Below are 21222 nucleotides of genomic sequence, written 5' to 3'. Positions count from 1 at the left end.
CATCCTGACAGTTTAATTTAAAAACCACTGTGGTGGTGTACAGAGGAAAGACCACAAAATAAGTCAATGCCCAAACAAGATATCAGATAGTTTAGAAAAAAATTATGAAGAAGAAAGAAAAACTATTAGAATTAAATATGTGAAAAGAAAGTATGAAGAGAGCTGAATGAATGGCAGCTTGAAGAAGCTCCTGTCCTAAGAGCTAAGTGCTTTCTGTCAGTCTAAGCTCCTGGACAGAGACTGAGCTGGTTGCCAAGGAGACACGCCACTTTCAAGCAGGACGACAGCTCTCACAAATCAGCCCATTCATTCCTGACGTGAGCGGCACCGATAACAGTGACGTGGGTGTACTATGAGCTCGTTTGCACTGTGTAGGGACTGTGTTGATCCAGCTGAGGGGAGCTTCTTAGTCCCGCCCTGCGTTCTTCTCTCCTGGCAACACTCTTGATCTGGCTCCACAGGTTATCTCAGACATATACACTCTGAATATTATAGAGTCCACTGCTTAGCATGTTTGCACCAACTGTCCTGGCAGCATGTTCACCCCCCTCCCTTAGTGACAATGAAATCACAGAAACCATCTTCTTCCTCCCATTGGCTGGCAGGCTCCTTGGTGATGCCCTGTGATTGGGCATGCACAGCATGCACTCCTGGCCAATCGTTTTCACTGTATCCAAGAGACTGAAGCATGTAAGGCTATTTAAATCCAACCAGGGACTCACAAGATTGTTCAGATGTATATTTCACTGTGTAAAAAATAAAAAGCCAGGGGGAAAAGGTTTACGAGTGGATGAATGTGAAAATCCAGACAGTCCTGATTGGTGTTTAAAGTGGTCAGCCCATCTTAGACAGGTTAAAGAGACCCAGAGCGAAGCGCGAGTTGAATGAATGAACTTCAGCACCATGTACTCCTCCTGAACTCTGAATTTTCCTATGAATATTGATCAAATCCTTCTTCCACTCTGCTTCATTTGCAGTAAATGAAGCTTGGAGAGAGTGCGGGGATAGCTTGGCTAACTCGAATGGACTGAGGGAGTAAAGGCTGGAGGTCGCTTTCCCATGTACAACTCCAGTATGTGTCAGGAGGACAGCCAGTTATTGGTCTTTTATGGTGTGTTCAGGGACCAACATTAAAGACCAACTTGCAGTGGACCACAAGTGTGAGTGAAACTCTTGCTGATGAACACCGCGTAAGTATGCGGCCATTTTAGGTCTTCACATTTTTTATTTATTTATTTTCTGAAACGTCACGCTTTGTGTAACTACAAAATGGCGGAGGACTCTGACAATCTCGTTGACAGTAAAAACGAATCAAACTTAGCCAGAAGTGAATATTTTAACTTTTTTACATTGCAGAAGAAAATAATTTGTGGATATTGCTAATATATGATTGTTATTTATTCTATAATGAGCCAATGTTTTTTGTTTCTGTGTGTTTTTAAGCATTTCTTCTGGGATCAAACTTTGTAATGTTCAATAAAACTGAAATGAAGTTTTCGTTACACAACAAACTGTTCCTATTTAGTGTATACTGCTGTCAATCTGTGTCGCTGAGAGCAATAGGCTGAGAGAACAAGACATCTGGCTTACAGGATTATAGATGACCTGTGTGGCTTTTACACGAGTGAGAGGGGGAACTAAAACTATAACCACTGGCCTCTACTACAGCTCAGCCACAAAAACAGAAGAACTACAGACATCGGAGGTACCCAAATAGTGATCAGAGAACCAAATAAACTATTATTAGCGAAAATTAGCATAACAGTTTAGCTGTTTTTGACACTGTTACACTGTTGGTTGGAACTGCTATGCTTCACTTTGTGAAATCTTCTTTAGAGTGCAGCACCGATGACTTCTATTCTGTGCTGATTTGTAACAATTGCCAGCTTTATGAAATTATGGATACACAAAAAACAAATGTAGCAGAATTGTAGAAGCAGCTGAGATTCAGCTACCTGTAAAACATTTGTATAGTAATATGCAGTCATATGCTGCCATATGAAGAAATGCTGTGGGCTTTGGATATGTGATCGGTGTGTGATATGGTTTTAAAAATCTGTTTTCCTAATCAGTGTTTATATAGATTGGAATATCGGATAAGTTATAAATGCATAAATCAATATTTTTAAATGTAGTTAAATGGGAAAAAAAGAACAATGGTTATACATTTTTCAACACGAAGTGTCATCTTAGAGGCCTTTTATCTGGGAATTAAAAAGGACTGAAAATGCTCTTGATAGCAGAATAGGTTAAAAATAACACTAATAGAAAATGCTATTAAGAATACTAAGCAATACTGATACTCTTTTCATTCAAATGGCCAAACCATTTTTTAAAAGTGTAAGCGTTCCATTGTAGTTAAATAGTGTGGTTTATGTCCATCAGTATCTTGCTATATTAGTCAGTTCCCATTTGTGTGCCTCTGCATTTTAATGTCCTCATTGTAGCAACTAAAATAAAGTGAAAATACATACAAGAATGTACAGGTCTTCGATCCAGGGCCAGAGCTTGCATCCACACAGCTTTCCCAGCTGCAACACCTGCATAAATAAAATACTTTTGATTGTTTTCAAGTTTCCTCTGTCATTAGTTAATTCACTGTACTTATCAGTCCAATTATTGGCACGTTTTAAGTTAGGAAAACTTGTAACAACTGATGTATATATGTCCTCACATTTCTGAGTGAAACTCGCGTTTGCTTCAGTTTCCTTCCTAACATGCGCAGGCGCGTCACCGTGTCGCGAGGGAGAGAGAGAGAGAGAGAGAGAAGAGAGAGAGGGGCACTCACTGGAGCTCGTGCACGTGATACCGTCAGGCTAGCTTGTTGTCAAAAACGAGAACAGTTTTAGCAAGTTTCAGGTATCGCTGCCTTTTTCTTTTGGCCGTGAAATCCCACTTTAAGGGCTCGACTGATGCTTTTCCCCGCTGTTACCCCTAGAGGACCTTAAAGGGGGCGAACGGTAAGTGCTCCAGCTTTCTTCAATAACTGTTTAATTAATGTTCAGGCTTTCATTCATAATAAATAACTCGGTTTTCCTGCTCTCACAGGGATAAATAAACAGTTTAGTATTCTTTGGTGAATGCTTAGCTTATTTTCTTTCCAGGGTTTGTTGTTCAAGCTACCATAGCGGCACTTTGTCGCCATGGAGACGGAGCGTGAACGCGCAGAGGAACTTCCAGCTCAGGGCTTGTCTTTAGGTTCAGGGAAAGGTTATCTTAAAGTTAATTACTTATAATTTATTTGTAAATATATTTATATATATAGTCTACCACAGAAAACTAAACAAAACCGAAAACTCTGCTTTAGTACTTTCCTGGTTCCATCTGCACTTCTGATAGCGGTTTTGTCTGCTATTAGGCTACTTCAGTATACTCTTAAGGTATGTCTTACAGATTACTTACCTTTAATCCTGCGGTTTACAATTACTTCATCAAATTTCACTTGAGATTGCAGGTTTTTGTTCTGTTGTTTGCGATTCATCTGATAGTTCTAGCTACTAGCTGTGTACAGTTAAAGATTGGACACACAAAATGAATAGTCTAATAAAATATGATGAAGTGTTAATGATAATCTAGTTAAAGCTGATCATTTAGCTGAGCAGAAACAATTAGTGTGAATTTTGTAATTTAACAACAATTATAGTTTAGCTAATTAGGTGGCTTAAAATTAGTTCCTCTTAAGTTTTTCTTTTCTCCATTTAGTTTTTTTTTATGTATAAGTGAAAGTGTTTCAGTTTATCAGCATGGGCCAGTTTTCATGGGAATCATTGATTTTATTCTGATGTTTTTATTAATTCACCAATTAACCGATTCATTTATAAAATAACAGGGAGCTTAATTTATAATAACAATAATCCAGTAAGGAGGATCCTTGTGCTGTGGTAATTACTGCTTTTGCTGTTGATGCTTTACATTTTGTCTCCATACTTTTACTGAAGTGAGACTGAATACAGGGCTTTAGGGTGATTTTGCATTGCTTCTTTTACACCTACTGTTCATTTTAAGGTAACATGTACCTCTGGGTATCCATTAGTGATACACCCTGTATCTATACATATAATGACATTATTTAATCATCAGTGGACTTTCTTGACACATGTCAGTTAGGCCTATATGGCCTCTACAGAGACGAAACATGAGATCTGCAGCCCGTTGATGCCCCGGCGCAATGCTTTGAGGAAAACGTGTGCAGAGATAGTAAATGAGGTCAGACAGTCCCTACGAGTTCAGTCCACTCACCGGCCATTTACTCCCAGAGATGGACATAGACAACTTTTTGGGAGCGCCTCTATTCGTGACAACAGACCACCTTCTGCTTTTAGGTTAGTCAGAAATGGCACTTCTGTGAAGATCTGAAATAAACTGTGGTTCCGATGAAAGTAATCATTTGTTTTTGTTGGGATCTTTTTTTACTCTGTAGCCTTCATGCTCAAAGTTTTGATGCTTCAGACTCCAGGCCAGGTTCAGGGACTCGCCTCTCTCCTTTGGATCATGTATGTTCTTATCACACATAAACACACAATATGCATTGTAGTCTAAGCAGGAAGGTTATCCCAGAATAAGGGTCAATTTGCAGTATGTACACTTCTAATCTTCAGTGGATAAATAAACTTGTAAAGCAAAGCAATAAATTGGATAATAGGCCAGTACACCTCTGTGCACCAGCTAAATATGCTAATTAAATAGCATTTAAGTTTTAAAAAACAAATGCAAAGGAAGCAATAAATGCAATGAAATTTCTCTGCTTATAAAAGTGCTGATGTCTCAAGTGAATTTTTCCTCTGGCTAATACTCAGCGCTTGATGTTTGTGCTTTGCCAGAAGCCAAAGTTTTCAGTCCCCTGTGATGCTGACGATCCATTCAAAGCCTTACCCAAACCTCCTACTAGCCCAGCGAAACCGCGTAGGGGGCTGGCAGGGGCAGGAGTACGAGCACGCCTCCTCAGACCTGGATCTCTCACCAGGTTACCGCCTTTAGAAGGACACCGAAATGGTAAAGAAGGGGGGAAAAGATGTTAATGAAGCTCAACTTACGGTACAAGAGATCGCAGTAAAAAAAAAAAAAAAAAAAAAAGCACCCTTACTGTGCTTACTATGAAATGCTAGTAACCCAGTTTATTAGGAACTGTTTAATATGTACGAGATAAATAAAAAAAACAACAACAACACATCATTCATTTTCCTCCGTGTCCTGCATAGACACAAGTGCTGAAGCAGTTTTCTGAAAGGGGAATGAATGGAGCCATTCACATGCTGACATTTTACCTGATTTACATTCTCTGTGGTGGGACTTGGTAAAAAGCATAATATACGCCTGCTGTTTTGAGTGGAAAATGACTACTCACTCTCAAACCTTTCCCTACAAAACTGCTCAGCTATTTAGAGCAGTAAAACAGATAATGGAGACTGACTAAGCCCTTTATCTGTATACATTTACTGTATATGTGCACTGTGTTAATGTGTATGAATAGGGACTTGTACTTTTACCTAATGAAGGAAATAGAAATGTTGCTATAAATAACTTCTTGCCACATCTTTTCCACGTGTTCAGTGAAAGAGCCACTGAATGCAGGCCCAGGACAAAAGCAGCTGTCAGCTAAGCAACTTTCCAGTACAGACCACACCGCAGGTTACAGTGGTCCTGTCAAACCCGGCCCTCACACAGCAGCAAGTGAAAGGTACGCTTTCTGTTCTTCTGTTTCACTTGGAAGAAACATTATGTCCTTCGCTCTCCACCCTTCCACCCTCCCGATCTTTAACAGTAATGACAGTTCGACAATGAGTTTAAGATTTATTGACATGCAAGGGTGCAGGGTTAGCCATTATTACACTGAGCTGATTGGGCCTCCCTTTTTTTGCTTTTTGTCAAATCCTTCTCCCTCTCCTCCTTGCTTTGTTTCCTCTCTTCCTTATATTGTCTTTGGGTTGTGGTTCATAAGTAAACCAGACTACTGGGCAGAGGATCAAAGCAGCAAATACGTCAGTGAAGCTGATATGAGTATAGTTGTTTATTTTGTACCTAAATGCCCATCCCTGTAACTGTCAGTACATGTCTTTTAAATTCTACAAGGACTAACTTTATCAGTATTTTTATTTTGCTGTAGGATTTTTTGTATTTTACTTTTTAAAAAATTGTGATCTCTTGGAGAATACTTCTTCTGTTTGCAGAAAAATGTAAATGAGGCAATAAGTCAAAAGTAGGGACTATTACTTTTAAACTTGTCGTGAACTTATTCCGAAGCAAAAGGATTTTTAAAACGTCTGCTTGACCCACGGCCAACCATTGTTCATATGTTCAACTGTAGCCGAATAGCTGAAGTCAGTTAGACCAGCAGTGGGGTCACTAACAAATAGATAGAATGAATTCTTTAACTTCAGGCACGCGACCCCTTTTAAACCCTCATATACATCACTGTACACCATATCTTGGTCAAGTTGAGCTTCTTCTTCCCATCGAAACTGTCTCTATCTGTCATTACTAGCAAATGTCAGCTTTTACATTTCCATAGTGCACAGAGGCTAAAAGCTCTGCTTTTTTTTGCCGACCTCATCAGCTGTGTGTCAGCACGAGGGGCATAACTCTGACCGTGAGGTCGGGGGCTGTCGTTACAATCCATTTGCCTATCGATTGGGTGGGGCAGTTGAAGGGGGGTGAGCAGACCATAAAACACGTTTACAGGAAATCTGGGCCATGGCCTCAAGCTCAACCTCCTACCTAATACCAAGTTAACATGCTATGTTTGTATAACTTGTTGCTGACAAAGAGAAGTCCCAAGTGAGAAAACCGGGGTCACGTTATTATTACACAAAATGGGCTTGAACACTTCCCCTTTTTGATTCTTTCTAGGTCAGAGTTTTTAAAGCACAGTTCTTCAGTGTTGCAAGGAACTACATAAAAGAGACATTAGACAGAGGAGAACAATGAAAAATCACATAGAGCCAAGGCAGAAGCACACTGCAAGTGGAAATGGACGCAGCTGGACAGATTAATATGATGAGTTGGATGAGATATAAAGATAGGGGAGATTAGACATCCACTAGGTTCTTTTTCTCCAATAAGCCAGAGCTCTATAGCTCCAAATGGCTCTCTATTAGATTTGGGTGCCCATCTGGGCAAGACTGGCAGCAGCGTGTATTGTGACTGCAGTGCACTGGCCAGGCCTAAGACAGGGATGAGGTCATGTCTCCGAGAATGCCGAATCACACAAAGAGGCCTTATTATCGGGCTCTTAATCCTATCATACAGAGCTAAAGCCCCCTGACATTCACTGTAGCATACCCTAGCCAGCACTCCCTACTCCATATGCCCCATGTGCCAGATTTTAACATTCATCAAATCACCAAGGTGAGTGTGCTATATTATAATGCCCCAAAACTGTATATTAATCAAAGAGCATCAAACAAATTTCTTCTGAGGATTCTTCATTGAAATGAAAAGATAATAGCTGCCAAATCTCATATCTGTCACTTGTATGTAAAAGTTCAAAGAAATAACAAATCCTGAGAGTTAACCTGTGATATTACAGAAGCTTCAGTCCTTGTTTTTGTCTTCTACAGGAGTGGTTGCACCTTTCAGTGTTTTTAAAGCTGATTCCCTCTTTACATATTTGTGTGCTTTTTGCAGTAAATCTTACAGTTACAGAAAGTCATTAGGTATTAATTGGTCATAAGAAATGGCACCTGTCATGTAATATAGAATATACTGGAGCACTGAGTCATTATCTTTGAGTGTGGGTGGAACAGTGCAGAGTTTAAATGCAGACACTCAGATCTAAGAGTGACATGCAAGGGCGAGCCACAACACATAACACAGCATGACACTTGGGCGTGTTTTTGGGAGCACATTACGGTTATTGCAGAACAAATTCTAAGGTTTTGGAGACGGCTCTCAGTGACAAAGCATGAACACCTTTAACCAGACTGCCCACAAAGCTGAGATCTTAGTTCCTGTCTGTTGGGGATTGCAGTTGTGCATCCTGCAAAGCAGCACACCTCTAGACAAACAAACAAAATTAAAATTAAAAAGTGGTCACACAGAAACTTTCGGATACACACATATCTGCATGGGTGCAAATGTACATGCACAGACACACAAATACAGTGAAGCAGCGGAGCCTATACACGTTTCAATCACTGTTGCAACAGTGACACCTAGTGCTTGTTGATGAAAATAGACCTTACGTTTTGTTCACAGGGTGTAAAATCAGCCAAACATAAATAAATAATAATAATAAATATATTTTATTTTTTAAGAGCCAGAGCCCCTAGAGCCTCTACATTTTAACTCTTATTTGTGTATTTTCCTAAACCCTATATAGTCAGGCTCTTTGTGTGTTTTTCAGAATAGTGCAGAGTGATGTGGACTCAGCAGTAAGACCCAAAGACTGCAAAGAAGATAGCACAACAGGTTTGTTCACATCCACTAAATGAAGCTCACTGTCTTGTTTTGCATGGTGTTGTGCATAATAAACACAAATGGTACATTTTGTACAGCGTGTAAAAGTAGAAATGTACTTGGTTTCACTCAGGCACAACGTAGAGCAAAATTAGTAGAAACAGATCTAAATATGAAATCTCTCTGTTTACTCTTGAGCCCAGAAAGGTTTCACGTGCAACAGAAATAAACTTTGATTGGGGTGTTGTTGCTAAGGGCGCAAGTTTTACCATGACAGGCAGTCAGCCAATAGGTTAGAGAAGTTTTGGTTCGTGCAGCCGCAGCTTCCTGCATCACACCAAGCAAGGGTTATGCAAATATTCAGCAAAAAAAAACAAAACAGGCACACTGTGTGCAAGAGATTGCACAAGTTAACGTGCGCAAGCTCACATGCCCACATGCCGACAAATCAGAGGAAGTCTAGCTGTGGATGGTGACCTTTTCACTGTGGCATCAAACTTCCTGCTGTTATATTTTAAGACTGTGAACTTGTGAACTGTGGTTGTCGCTTTTGTTTTCTGAGGTGGTAATTGGCTAACTGCAATTCTCTCTGCACATTTCAGAGCCAGAGCGTGGAGACAACAAGGGCAACACAGAGGAGGATGCAGAGTCACTGATGTGGAATAATGTGATCGTTCCTCTCCTTCAGAAACTAGAGAGTGTGGCTGCAGGTATTGTGGCCAGTGTAATAAAGAAACCCCCGAAACACGGTCCAAATATAGAACATTCAAATGCATTCAAATCATCAAAATATTATATATAACCCTTTGGGCCTGAATGTTTCCAGAGCCAATCTAAAGTGGATTGTGGTTAAGGCACTTATTTTTATCTTTTTATTTGTGTTAACCTTCTCATATTCATACCTATTTCCTGTGTTTCAAGAGCACTTTTTATTTACAGCCAGCAGGCTGAAAAATAGATTTTTCAACACTGGCAGATAGTCATGCATAGAGTCTCACAAAATGAAAAAGTACTGTCATTTTAGCTACCAAAGAAAGAAAGAGTAATGTTATGCTTGGCATTCATACAGAATTGCCTTGCCTGCAACTAGAGTCTGACAGCCATAAAATTAAATCTATGGCTGTAAATATTTTAACATTTTACAAATTTAATGGAAAACTCATTTGGAAGATAAATATTAAATATTTATTGTACCAAGGGCCTTCTGGTGCATGCATAAAACACCTTTCAGATTCAGAAAGAGATATTGCAGTGAAGTGCTGAGTGTTAGACTGGGTCCAACCTTTTTTAGACATGGCCAGGCCCTGCTATTTATGCTGGGAAAACATTTATTTTACCTCAAAAACAAGGAAAAACTCCACCCTTTCTCTTCCTCCGCTAAAGAGCACAGCTGCCTGTCGTTGAATTGTTCCCCTGCATATTACCAATGAAATCCAAAGCTGCTTCTTGGAAGAGGAAGGAAAATGTTCATTTTCTGCTGACCAAAGGATTATTGATTCGCAACCACACACGAACAGGAGAGCCTGTGTAATGTACAATATGAAAGACACAAAAACATCTCTGATCTATATTTGTACAAATACATGTTTGCCCTTATTGTGAGTTTTGCACATGCTGTCCTAAACTTGACTTTGTTTTTTTGAAATGTGTGTGCTCTGCCTGCAATGCAAGGTGGTTCCGAGGGCTCGGTTGACCGCCTGTGTGATTTGTGTGACCGCCTCCACGGCACGTTGGCAGAGGCGGACATGCTCGGTCGGCGCTGTAAGAAGAGGTCAGGGATACTTCGAACACTGTTCCGACTCATTGCCCTCAACTATGCCCGGCTCAACATGCACATTGCCCAGCTGTGCCTTGCTGTGAGTCATCTGTGAGTTTGCAAGGTTGTCTGCGGGGGGGTGTGCATGTCAGCATGTCTGCTACTTATCTCTGTCACAAAGCACCCCCACTATTTTATACAAAAAATTATGTGAATTCTTTTGTATTTTTCTCCCCAGCTGTGCGTCAGTGGAAACAACCTGCTCAACATCTGTAAACTCATCTTCCAGATCAGCCGCACTGAAAGCAACGACATCCTCTTCCAGAACAACTCAGTCATTGGTCAGGATGGAACAGTAGACAACATAGTGGTTATCTATTCTGTAACTCTGGTCTGAAATTTTGTGAACAAATACGACTGCATGTCGTATAGATGCATGACTCTCCATAGGGATGATAACATCAAATGTTTTCTGTGTCTAGATTCATTGCTGAGGATGCTAAGCAATGAACATGTGTCTGCATCTGGAGAAGCAATCCTATATTGTGTTGGAACTTTGAAATTTCTCTCTGGAAACGCTGAAATCCTCAGAATATTGCTGGATAAAAACTTCATATGTGTGGCACAGAAACTCATCCAGAAACTCTGCGTTGTAGAAGAAACCAACCTCCCCATAGCAGGCCACATCCTCATACAGGTACCAGTTAAAAAGCATCAAATTTTTGTTTCATATATATTTCTCCTTAAAACTAAGATGTTAAACCATATCAGTAAAAAATGTACCAGTTTTTTGACTGATGCAGATTTTTCCACTATCAAATGTTTTGGTTAATATCTGGTATTTCTAGAAGAACAGTACAAAACTGTAAAATACACAGTGAAATACTTTTATATTACAATTTGTTTACAGTGTATTCTGTGCTGCACAAGTAACAGCCTGCTTGACTGCACTGAAAATTATTGTTGCCAACCACAGAAACTGGCCCAAGTAAACAAACTGTCAACTCGTTCTTCATTTCATATCTAACATGACTCATTGATGAAGGCGAAATAAGCACACGATGACTTTCAGGGTAGTTTCGGTACTGCTGTTTACTTGACTGTTTCCCTCTTATCATAGAATGATTTATTTTCGCACTTCAGTTCAACTCTTAAGTAAAGACCGTAGGATGTTCTTTGGAAAACCCCAACAAACAAACAACCCTCTTTGAGCGAGTACTTAGTGACGGTGGGAATGAAAAACTCCCTTTTAACAGGAAGAAACCTCCTGCAGAGCAAGGCTCGAGGAGGGACAGCCATCTGTTGTGGCCGGTTGGGGGGATGGAGTGAAAAGAAGTGAGTGGAGAGGAAGTGCTCAGTGCATTGCAGGAAGTCCTGTCCTGTCCTGAAGTCCTGTGATCTTACTCTCGTTGCAGCGTTTTGGATCAATTGAAGGCTTTTCACTGAACTTTCAGAACAACCTGATCATTATGAATTCCAATAGTCCAATCCAAAAGTAGTGTTAGTTAGTGTTTCAGCTTCACTCACTCTGAAGCAGGATGTTTCTAATTTTAGAGATATTGCACAGATGAAAGAAAACAGTCCCATATATTTGTTCAGTGTGTGCAGTGAAGGATATCCTGATCGGCAGTGGGCAGTTTCCATTTGCTATGTTGTACACCACGATGAACAGGCCAGCGTCACAAGCTTTGGCCTTATTACAAACCATTAATGTACTAGGTGTATTTTTCTTTGCTACGCTACACTGGACTCTTTTCTGTCTTTTCACCTGTGTAGCTGACAACGATCCTGAGGAATCTTGCCGACCTCTCTGATTCCCGTCCACTGTTTGTTTCATTCTCCATACTACCCGCGCTTTGCCAAGTGCTGCAGCAACACTGTGAAGATCAGGATGTCTGCATGAACATTTCCAGAATTTACAGGTATAGAAAATCCACAGATCCAATTTTGTTTTTTTAATTAAATCACACTTTAAAGGTCCCTGTTAGTTTCCCCTTCTATTCCATGATTTCGCATGATGTTACATCAGTAACACAAGATTTTTCGGCATGTAGAGGTGGTTCAACGTCTGGTTTTCTAACTACACCTATGGAAAAATATGACACATCACCCTCTCTTATGTTTGATGTCCTGTTTGACTTATGTTCACTTATTAGAGTTTTAACTGTCCAGTACAGTGAATAACTACAAGATTAAAAATACAGAATCATAATCTATGTGAACTTGCTTACCTAAATCATGCTTACTACATACACAGAGGTGGAGCCTCAGGAAAGTACATAGATTTTTAGGACATATGATAAAAAAAACATGCTCATGGGTGGAGTTAAAGTCATTGGTCACTTCATTAAGTGCATCTGTCCAGCTGCTTGTTAACATAAATATCAAATCAATCACATGACAGCAACTCAGTGTGTCTTAATTATATATACCTCCTTAAATGCACAATGTCATAAAGCTCAAAGCATCAAAATGGTTTCTTGAACAAGCAAAGTGTACCTAATAAAGTGTCCAGTGAGTGGATATACACTGTATATAATGGTAACTGCAAATCTACTTTGGAATAAGTGCTCTGTGATATTTTGACAACCTTTTGAAAGGTCGTAGAGGATAATACAGACTAAGTACTCTCTGATCTTCATACCAACGCCAAACTGAAGCAATCAAGCACAATTTGCGCCCCCACCTTTCTCTTTCTATAACCCCAGCCTCATCAGTTTATCAATATGTGATAAGAATAATTAATGAAGTCTAAAATAAAGAAAATTAGCTTTTTTAAAATGTGTTTTCTCGTGATAATGAAAATAATCAGCTCAGATCTATCAATGCATTTTCCATGTTGATTTAATGTCACCATATTTAGTCACCCTAGCAGGGCAGTGAGTTGAGTGGAGTGGTCTATGGTATTTTTTGTCCCCTCTCACCCTCAGTAAACTTTCTTCATATTCTGAGTGCCGCCTCGCTCTGGCTCAGACCCCCGACTGCTACCAGCTATTTTTAGAGCTGTTGAGCAAACATCACCAAAAACAGGTGAGTCCACAAGCCTCCTCTGTGTTCTTGTGTGTGCTTGAGACTTTTCAGAATTAAAGAGAGGTGTTCTTCTTGTTTGCAAGCATGTCTATGTGCTTTTTTTTTTTTTTACACTGAGTTACTTATGCATCTTTACTGGACTGTTTACTTGTTTTATATGAATTGTTTATTACTATAAAAAATTCTCCTCTGCTGTGTGTTTGATTAGATATTTAATCAACCAGATGAGTATGCAAAAAGACATGAAAATGGAGGAGAGTAGGAAAGATTGAATAGGCACAGCAGAAGAAGTGATACAGAAGTGGAAGGGAAGCTAGACTAGGGAAGGAAGGAAGAGAATATGGAGGGAAGAGGAGAGGATGAATGTGGGACTTTGGCAACTAGACTCGACTCACAAGTGCTTCTCATTTCATTTGGAATAAACTGACACCCACAGATACAAACACACATGCATAAACATAAACACACTGGATAGCAAAACATGTAATAAACATCCTGGGACACCACGTCCCGTCCTCATATCAGTTTCGGTACACGTTAATGGGAGACACGAGTGCGCTCTCACCTGCTCTGTAGGGTGTGACGTAGTTGTTTTCCATAAGCGTGGTAACTCATTGACAAAATATTGTGTAATCGCAGTCAAACCAATCTACACAACTCTAAACTCTGAGTGACACAGGTGCTCGTGCTGCATGACAGGAGAGGCTTGCTTTCCTGTAGGTGGTGTCACACACAATCAGCCTCCTTCTGCTCAGGATAGTCGAATATAAATGTACTAATCAAACATTGCTGATAGAGAATCAGGTGGTTAGAATAATGATTAGTGGCCTTTATTAAAAAAGCCAAACCTTTACAGTGTCAGTTTAGACAGTTCAACAGATCCTGCTGGTCTCTAAGAAATAAAAAGACAATAATAAAAATGCTCTAAGCATGGAATGTAAGCAGATTCATTGATACAAAGCCGGTAACCCCAGGAAGTAGTTTAAAACGCTTGATTTCCTTGTCACTTTCTTTTTTACCTAAGCAAACATCTAATAAATCTAAATCCATAAAATGATGTTTCGCCACGATCTCCACCGCTTGTTCGCAGGATCTCATCGTGCGCCTCCTCTTCACCCTCGGGAATCTCACGGCCAAAAACGACGAGCCCCGGCTGGAGCTCTTTCAGTGCGACGGCTGCATGCGCACGCTTCTCCGGCTGTACAACATCTACCAGCGAAAAGATGAGCCACCTCACACAGTCGTGCAGAAAGGAGCCTCTCCTCCCGTCAGACCACAGGTGGCTGACGACGTGCTGGTGAAGCTGGTCAGGGTGCTGGCGAATATGTGCATCCACCCCGCCGTGGGTCCACCTGTGGCCGCAGACACAGCCTGCATTCGACTTCTGATGGAGACGCTTGGTGAGCACAAGGAAGGAGCAGCTTCATCTTCTTTAAATCAGATCCTTTATTAGGTTAAGAAGATGAAGCAGTCAGCAGGCTTAACAGTGACCTGTTTTTTCATGGTACGCAACGAAAGCAGCATGTAAACATCTGGAGTTCTGATAGGTTTAAATATAGCAGCTTAGTGCACCTTAAGTACCTACGAGGTACACAACCACTTCCCTTGTGCTGGGAACAAGACGTGACTTTTGTCAAAAACACAAAAACACACTCCATATCTGTCTGTTCATTCCATCATTCAGTTTCTTCTCAGTACTTTCTGTTTGCTGTGCAGCACATCCTCTTTCGGTTTACCTGTTTTTTTTTCTTCTTCTTCTTCTTTTTCTTTTTTCTTTTTTTAAGGCTGACAGAAGAAGCGCTTCACTGCATGAGCAGGATGTTCTGTGACATCTCACAGCCTACTCGGTTTGCGTGTGTGAATATCTCCCATGTGGTTAGATGGTTTCAGGACAGGTTGAACTGATACACGGGTGGGCGTTAAGCTCTGTATTCTCTGCTGCCTGCCTCCTACACAGTCAAATTTTCACAAACAACACAGAGGTCAAACTAGTGAAAAAAAGGTGGGAACATTATTAGATCGAGGGGCACATCAGGTAAGGGAGACTGTGCAGAGAAGCAACTGAAGGCAGAAACAAAAAATTACTGAGAGGGGAAGACAAAATCTGAGCTGAGAATGAAAGAGCAGATTGGGCTGATTGATGTCCTGTTTTGATAAAGATCGCGACGGGTCGAGGCGCTCAACATTAAAGAGTTTTTCAGGGTACAAAGCGGCGCTTCCAGTCAGAACCAGAAACCATCTTCCGAGTGACGCAGGAGACGGTTGACAGCGCAACCGCAATATTCACGATTTATGACCGAGCACAAGACATCTGCTGCTATATCGGGAGCAGGCCTTGTTTTCAGGCTGCTCGTGGTGTCATGGCTGGTTGCACTCGGTCACGTTGACCTTTGTGTGCCAGCTCACGATCAAACCAACTGTAGGAGGCCAAAATTAACTACAGGTTGCAGTTATTTTTAATCATAATGTCACTGTCACATTAGTTCAGCAGAGCTAAAGGCAAAACTCACAGGCTGGTCACTTTAGTTCTGCAGATATTTTTTCATATTTAAACTGTGGAAGTAGATTTTAAAGGTGTGTTCCTGTTGGCAGATGCACAAACTAATTTAATGTTACACTGATTTTTGTATCTTTGTGTGTGTGTGTCGGGGGGTTGGTGCCACAGAGCTGAGGACAGTGGAGGAGAGCGAGGAGCTGCTAGTCAATGTGGCCGCTGTCATCAACAACCTGTCCTTCTACCAGAAAGAGACTTCTGCCATCAAACACAATCAGCTCCATATTGCAAAGCGTAAGGCCAGCAAGCCAAGAGAGGACAAAATAGATTTAATTATTTTTTTAAGTTCCAGCTCTTTCTTTTTCTTTGCTCCACAGTGATGTTGAAGTTGCTGCTCAGCTCTAGTACAGGAGCCATGCTCGAGGCCGTTCGCGTCTACGGAAACCTTTCGCATTACGAGGACGTTCGGAACTTCATCATGCGAAACAAAGGTGCATGAAAATGCAGTTTTCATACTCTCGCAGGTAGAGCAGAGACAGTGAGCCTAAGTTTACTGCAGGAAACCCTCTTTAACACTCAGTAACACATCAGGCACAGAAAACCTAGACGCAGGACCCACCTCTGCATATGATTATGTCATGTTTAGGCTACACTTATCTGCAAGGCCAGCTACAGTCAGCATGTCCACTGAACTCTGGTGATAGCGACTCTCTTATCTTTGCCTCTCCTTGTCTTGGTGCACTCCCTCACTCACGCTGCCATCTTCCTCCCTCCTAAGTGCACCAGTTTGTGGTAACGCTGCTCGACTCAAAGAGCAACGAGATGTGCTTTGCAGCCTGCGGGGTCCTCACCAACCTGGCTCTGGATCCTCCCAGCAGGGTCTGTCTCACGGTGGAGGGGGCTTCTGCCAAGTAAGGATGAAAGCATGCTGTGATCATCAGCACTGTGCATCACTAGAGTCACTATTATACTGCTAATTGAATTCAACATGTCAGACTAGGTGGTCAGATTACCTGTTAATTCCAAAAGGCTTAGAAAAGCGAGCATAAAAGAAGAAAGACGTTATTTATTTAAGGTTTATTTATGAAAAATATTACTAACTTTATGTACACAGAAGGCATCCTCCTTGGGATTTTGTTTTTTTGGGGGAGGGATGTGGGGGTTTCTGGTCTTTAACTGACGAACAACTCCACAGCTACAAATAAGATGTTCCTGATTATCTAGCTTTCATGTTTATCCTTGTCAGATTCATCCAAACATACAGATGTGTAAATTTGGATTTATGAGGCTGTGGTGCAGTTCTTCACGCTTTCCTAAGCGAGCACTGCTCCAACTTTTTATTTCCCCTTTATACCCACCCTTTATCCTCTTTTTAGATAAAGGGCCAGTGAAGTGGAGTTCACAAACCTCTAGGTCATGTGAATCCGCTTAGTAAAAGTCATATGATGTGTGTCTCTGTGTGTGTGCATGTGATCAGGCTGGTGGACTGTCTGAGAGACTTTGGACTGGGTGATTGGCAGCTGGCGGGCCAGATTTGCCAGGCCGTGTGGAACTTGACTGGTGGCAGCTCAGAGAAAGTATTATACACCGAGGAGAGAGAATCGCTGCTGGAGATGCTCGCTGCATACTTAGGTTGGTGTTAGTAAAGATTCACACATAAGGAGAGAATGTGTATCCCTCCTTTTGCATAAGAAGGGAGGGACACATTGGAAACATGTCCGATTCACACCAGAGGCCCTCATGGGGAAGGGAGGGCTACACGTACCCCCACCTTTCCCTCTCACACTCTTGTCTTTACAAACTCCTTAGATGAGGAGGAGGCTCTGAATTGGACAGACAACGAGGACTTGAGAGACTTCCACAGAGCATGCTGGGAGTTAGAGTTCCTACCTGTCGCTCAAAAACTGATGAAGATGCTCCAGTCTGCCGATCTGACAGCCTGAGAGAGTCGGGCGTGGAGTTTTGTGTCAGCAAAAACTGAATTTATAAACAATCAAACACGCCACCACTTGCAGCTTTGTATAGCTGGCTGTAAAGTTTTGTAGTTTCCTTCATGTGCAGAAAACAAGCGTGACCAGAGCTGAAATGAGCTCAGCCGACTCCTGCACTGTAACCATCTAAATATGCTGAATATGCTCCACATAGCTGTCATGTTTTCCACCAAGGGTGAAGTTACAGCCAGTAAAATTTAAAGGCTGCAGACCAGACAGGCCAATATGAAACACTTATACTGTAAATGCATAAAATGTCTCAGTTTTTAATTTTATCTAATCATACAGGTAATAATCCAGGATATAGCAAGCAGGCTTAATCTAAACTGTAACAAAAAAAAAAAAAAAAAGTGGTGTGTGGATGTGATATTTGTTGAGCCCTTTATACTTTGGAACGTATATGGACATATTTGCATATCATCCACTTTCAGTTCCACAAACCTTTTAAGGTTTATCACGCACAAGAATAATTTCAAAACACCTCTTTGCACGCTCATATGACTGGCTTTGCACTGTATTGTACAGTACATAATGTTTTATGTTGTTTTAAAAAACAACAGCTGACCGACCTGGAATTTACCTCATGTGTAAATCTTTTGTTTGTGGATTGTGTGGCATTTGAACTTGTACTTAATAAAAAAGCACAGCAGATGAAGAGCAGAAAACACATTTGCTTTATTATGACACAGATATGGGGCCAGGCAGTGCTTACAGAGTTACACCAAGTAGCCTAAACATACAGCATTTCAAAAAAATCACACTGTTATTACATTGAAACAAATCAGAAACGGCACTTAATGTAGAACTCCCACCCCAGTTTTCCCACAATGGTGACCTTGAACAACCACAAAACAAGCTAATGCTTCAAAACCTGGTAAAACAATCCGATAACCAGAAATGACAGCAAACATTGTTCTATACATAGGATTTCTCAGCATGATATGAGCAACAGGTGGCTGTCTGATTTAAAAAAAAAAAAAAAAAAAACAACCTTTCTTGTTTGGTATTAATGTGGGGGAAAATGTAAAGGCCAGCGGGGAGGAACGTTTCTGCTGGTGATTTTACATTGACAGACTTCTGCGGCCTCGACTGACGGGAATCACCCTGAACTTCCGACAGACTTCCAGCCTCATCTGGAAAACGAAACACTTTTTCCCAGAAAGGTGTGACACGGAGGCAAACAGGAAAGTGAGGTAACTTGACCTACAAGGAAATCCCCTCCTTTGAATCGAGACAAAAGCTGGTCGGGAGCAAAGAGAAACTTTAAGCCTCAACCGCACCACAGGAAGGGGGACTACACACTTCTGATACAGTAAAATGAAATTCACATCAAAGTCCCTAGACAGTACTGACAGCAGACTGAACTATACCCCTGGGTCCAGCCTGCTGTTGGTGAAGTCAGCTTCATTATCAGAGAGCAAGTAAATCTCTCGTGTCAATTCACAAGTCATCTTTTGCATAACAGCACCCAGATATGCTTACTAATGACCACGGGCAATTTAATTTCCTGTTCTTGTGCATCTGAGCGAGCTGTGAACCGATGGTGACACCGACTGTGCTTTGAATGTTTGATTCCTGAACTGCATTTCTCCACATTTTATACAATCTTACTGATGGAGAAATACAAGATACATTGTTTTGGGAAAAAGCTACAAAATGATACACAACAATTTAATATTAGTTTATTTTTTTTAATCTTTTTCATATATTTCCATATAAAAAGTGTCAGTAACTGACAGTCAGAAAACCTCCTCTCAAAACACTTCCAAATGTACCATTCCTTTTTCATCAGAGTCCTCATCATCATAGTCACTCATTCATCCGTCACCTGTCTCAAATCCACCCTCAGAAGAATGCAGTACTGAAATGATTAACAAACAAAACAAACAGAGGTTTCACACCTCTGTTCAAAATAAAGAGGGAAAAAAAGCTGCTTTTGCACTGGTTAGACTTCCCCAGTGGGGAAATAAGCACAGCTACAACCTCTTGCGTTCGAACATTATCGAGCGCAGTCCACTAGGTGTAGGCCAGGCAGGTCCCCGAGCAGCGGGGAGCGCGGCAGCCCAACAACAACAACAACAAAGTCTATGCTCACCAAAGAGCACTTCTTGTATGTTTAATAGAGAAGAACAGAAGAGGTATTCATTTACTGGTAAAATTCACAATCCAAAGCTTTTGAAAAGTGTTAGGGCAACCAGGCAGCTGGGATAAGCGGAAGACAGTTAAAAAGGTGTGGTTAGAGGAACTGGAAGCAAATCCCTCCTGAAAACCTGGTGTCTTAACTTTCTTTTTGATTAGCTTTTTTTCCTCCCAATCTCACCCTCACAAAAAAAAAAATAAGAAAAAAAAGGCATCATCAACAAAACAATAAAAAGTTGTCACAAAACCAGAGCTACAGCAGAAGCAAGAAGTCTTCCTTCAAAGTGCCTCGCTTATTTTTTTTTTTTTTGAGACGTGAAATTCCAAGACGTACTTCCCCCCCCCTTTCTCTCCATCATCTCTGTGAAAGAAACACACACACACACACACACACACACCTCCACTCACAAAGGGCTCAGACAGTGTTCTTATTTTCCACACATACTTTCGGATTAGCTTACATTGACATTTGAAATTTAGCTACAAGGTAGAGGAAGGAAGGGGTGTAATGCAGTGGATTTGTAATGGACAGGGGCTCATATAGTAGGGGGGTGGGGGGTGGAAAGGGGGTGAGGAGGTGATTTTGGGGATCAATATGACCCCACTGAATACAACATGGGAGCAGCAGCATCAGCACGTATGCACACTGTGCTGGATAGTTCAGGCACACGTTTTAAAAATAATAATAATTGTGTCTATCTCCAGTTACCGCCAACAGCAACCACAAGGACAACAACTTCTCGTAATACAAAAAAAAAAAAAAAAGGTATTCAAGAAACTAAAACACATAACAGTAACGACAGAATCAAAGTGCAGACTGTTTCTGGCTGCACAGCTTTTCTTTCTGGGTATTCACTCCACCAGGAAACAGGTGAGATTGGCAACCTCGGTTGCCGTACGCCGCAATACTGAAACTAGTCCCCTGGATGCCTCTGGTGTTGCAGGGAAGGAGTTGGCTCAAGGTTGCCCTCTCTTGGTCAGTTTTGGCACTGCGGGCAACAAACAGTTTGTGGATCCACTTCTGTAGTTTGAGATGTCTTTTCTCCCAACAGTCATTTTCTTGCTCTCCATTTGTTCTGATCTTCTTCTCAACATCCAGCCAGCAAAGCCTCATCACAACACCGGGCTCTCTTCAATGCATCTCTTCCACAATTTTAATCGAACATCCCCCCACCCTCCCCATTTTTGATTTATTTTCTTTAAATGTCCCAGCAATGATGACTGTAAAATTTAAAAAGAAAGAAAATAATAAAATAAAAATGGGACAATGAGAACAAGGCCCAGAGGATTTCATGTCATGTAGCGAGTGATCGCTCTCAGAGCGTATAACAGTTCTGCTTGCATTCGCGCTTCCATAAGAAGCAGATTAACGTGAACCTACAGGGGAAGAAGAAGAAAAAAAGTTATTAGAAGGCTGC

At 41.1% G+C, this 21222-nt stretch overlaps 2 protein-coding genes across 4 annotated transcripts in view; one reads left to right on the top strand and one right to left on the bottom strand.

Moving 5' to 3' along the window:
- Positions 1–761: 761 nt before the first annotated feature.
- Positions 762–18330, top strand: armc2 (armadillo repeat containing 2). 2 transcript variants are annotated; one of them, XM_084952105.1, is made up of 18 exons: positions 762–1190; positions 4104–4322; positions 4421–4493; positions 4821–4992; positions 5551–5677; positions 8342–8406; positions 8997–9104; positions 10066–10250; positions 10389–10491; positions 10633–10847; positions 11927–12072; positions 13081–13180; positions 14271–14580; positions 15846–15968; positions 16052–16165; positions 16453–16585; positions 17152–17306; positions 17484–18330. In XM_084952105.1, exons 2-18 carry the CDS (start codon positions 4114–4116, stop codon positions 17615–17617), a joined length of 2472 nt encoding a protein of 823 aa, XP_084808231.1. In that variant the 5' UTR covers positions 762–1190; positions 4104–4113; the 3' UTR covers positions 17618–18330. The 2 variants fall into 2 exon arrangements, with proteins under 2 accessions (XP_084808231.1, XP_084808230.1); XM_084952104.1 differs by having other exon boundaries at positions 762–2960.
- Positions 18317–21222, bottom strand: part of sesn1 (sestrin 1) — a 68026-nt gene continuing 65120 nt past the window's right edge. For both annotated transcript variants that reach the window (XM_084952106.1, XM_084952108.1), the window contains one exon: positions 18317–21181. In XM_084952106.1, coding sequence (XP_084808232.1) covers positions 21095–21181 — 87 coding nt within the window. In that variant the 3' untranslated portion in view covers positions 18317–21094. The remainder of the gene's footprint in view (positions 21182–21222) is intronic.

The sequence above is a fragment of the Perissodus microlepis genome, chromosome 15, assembly GCF_051167445.1.
Source record: "Perissodus microlepis isolate ML-2025 ecotype Zambia chromosome 15, ASM5116744v1, whole genome shotgun sequence".
In the NCBI taxonomy this organism is placed as follows: domain Eukaryota; kingdom Metazoa; phylum Chordata; class Actinopteri; order Cichliformes; family Cichlidae; genus Perissodus; species Perissodus microlepis.
The sequence above is the reverse complement of the archived record's forward strand: the minus strand, read 5'-3'. Positions and strand labels throughout refer to the sequence as shown.

Excerpts from the sequence above, each read along its gene's own strand:
- armc2 (XM_084952105.1), top strand. The coding sequence starts at position 4,114 with ATGGCCTCTACAGAGACGAAACATGAGATCTGCAGCCCGTTGATGCCC. Across the intron at positions 10,492-10,632 it reads CCAGAACAACTCAGTCATTG|ATTCATTGCTGAGGATGCTA; the intron begins GTCAGGATGGAA and ends TTCTGTGTCTAG. Across the intron at positions 10,848-11,926 it reads CAGGCCACATCCTCATACAG|CTGACAACGATCCTGAGGAA; the intron begins GTACCAGTTAAA and ends TCACCTGTGTAG.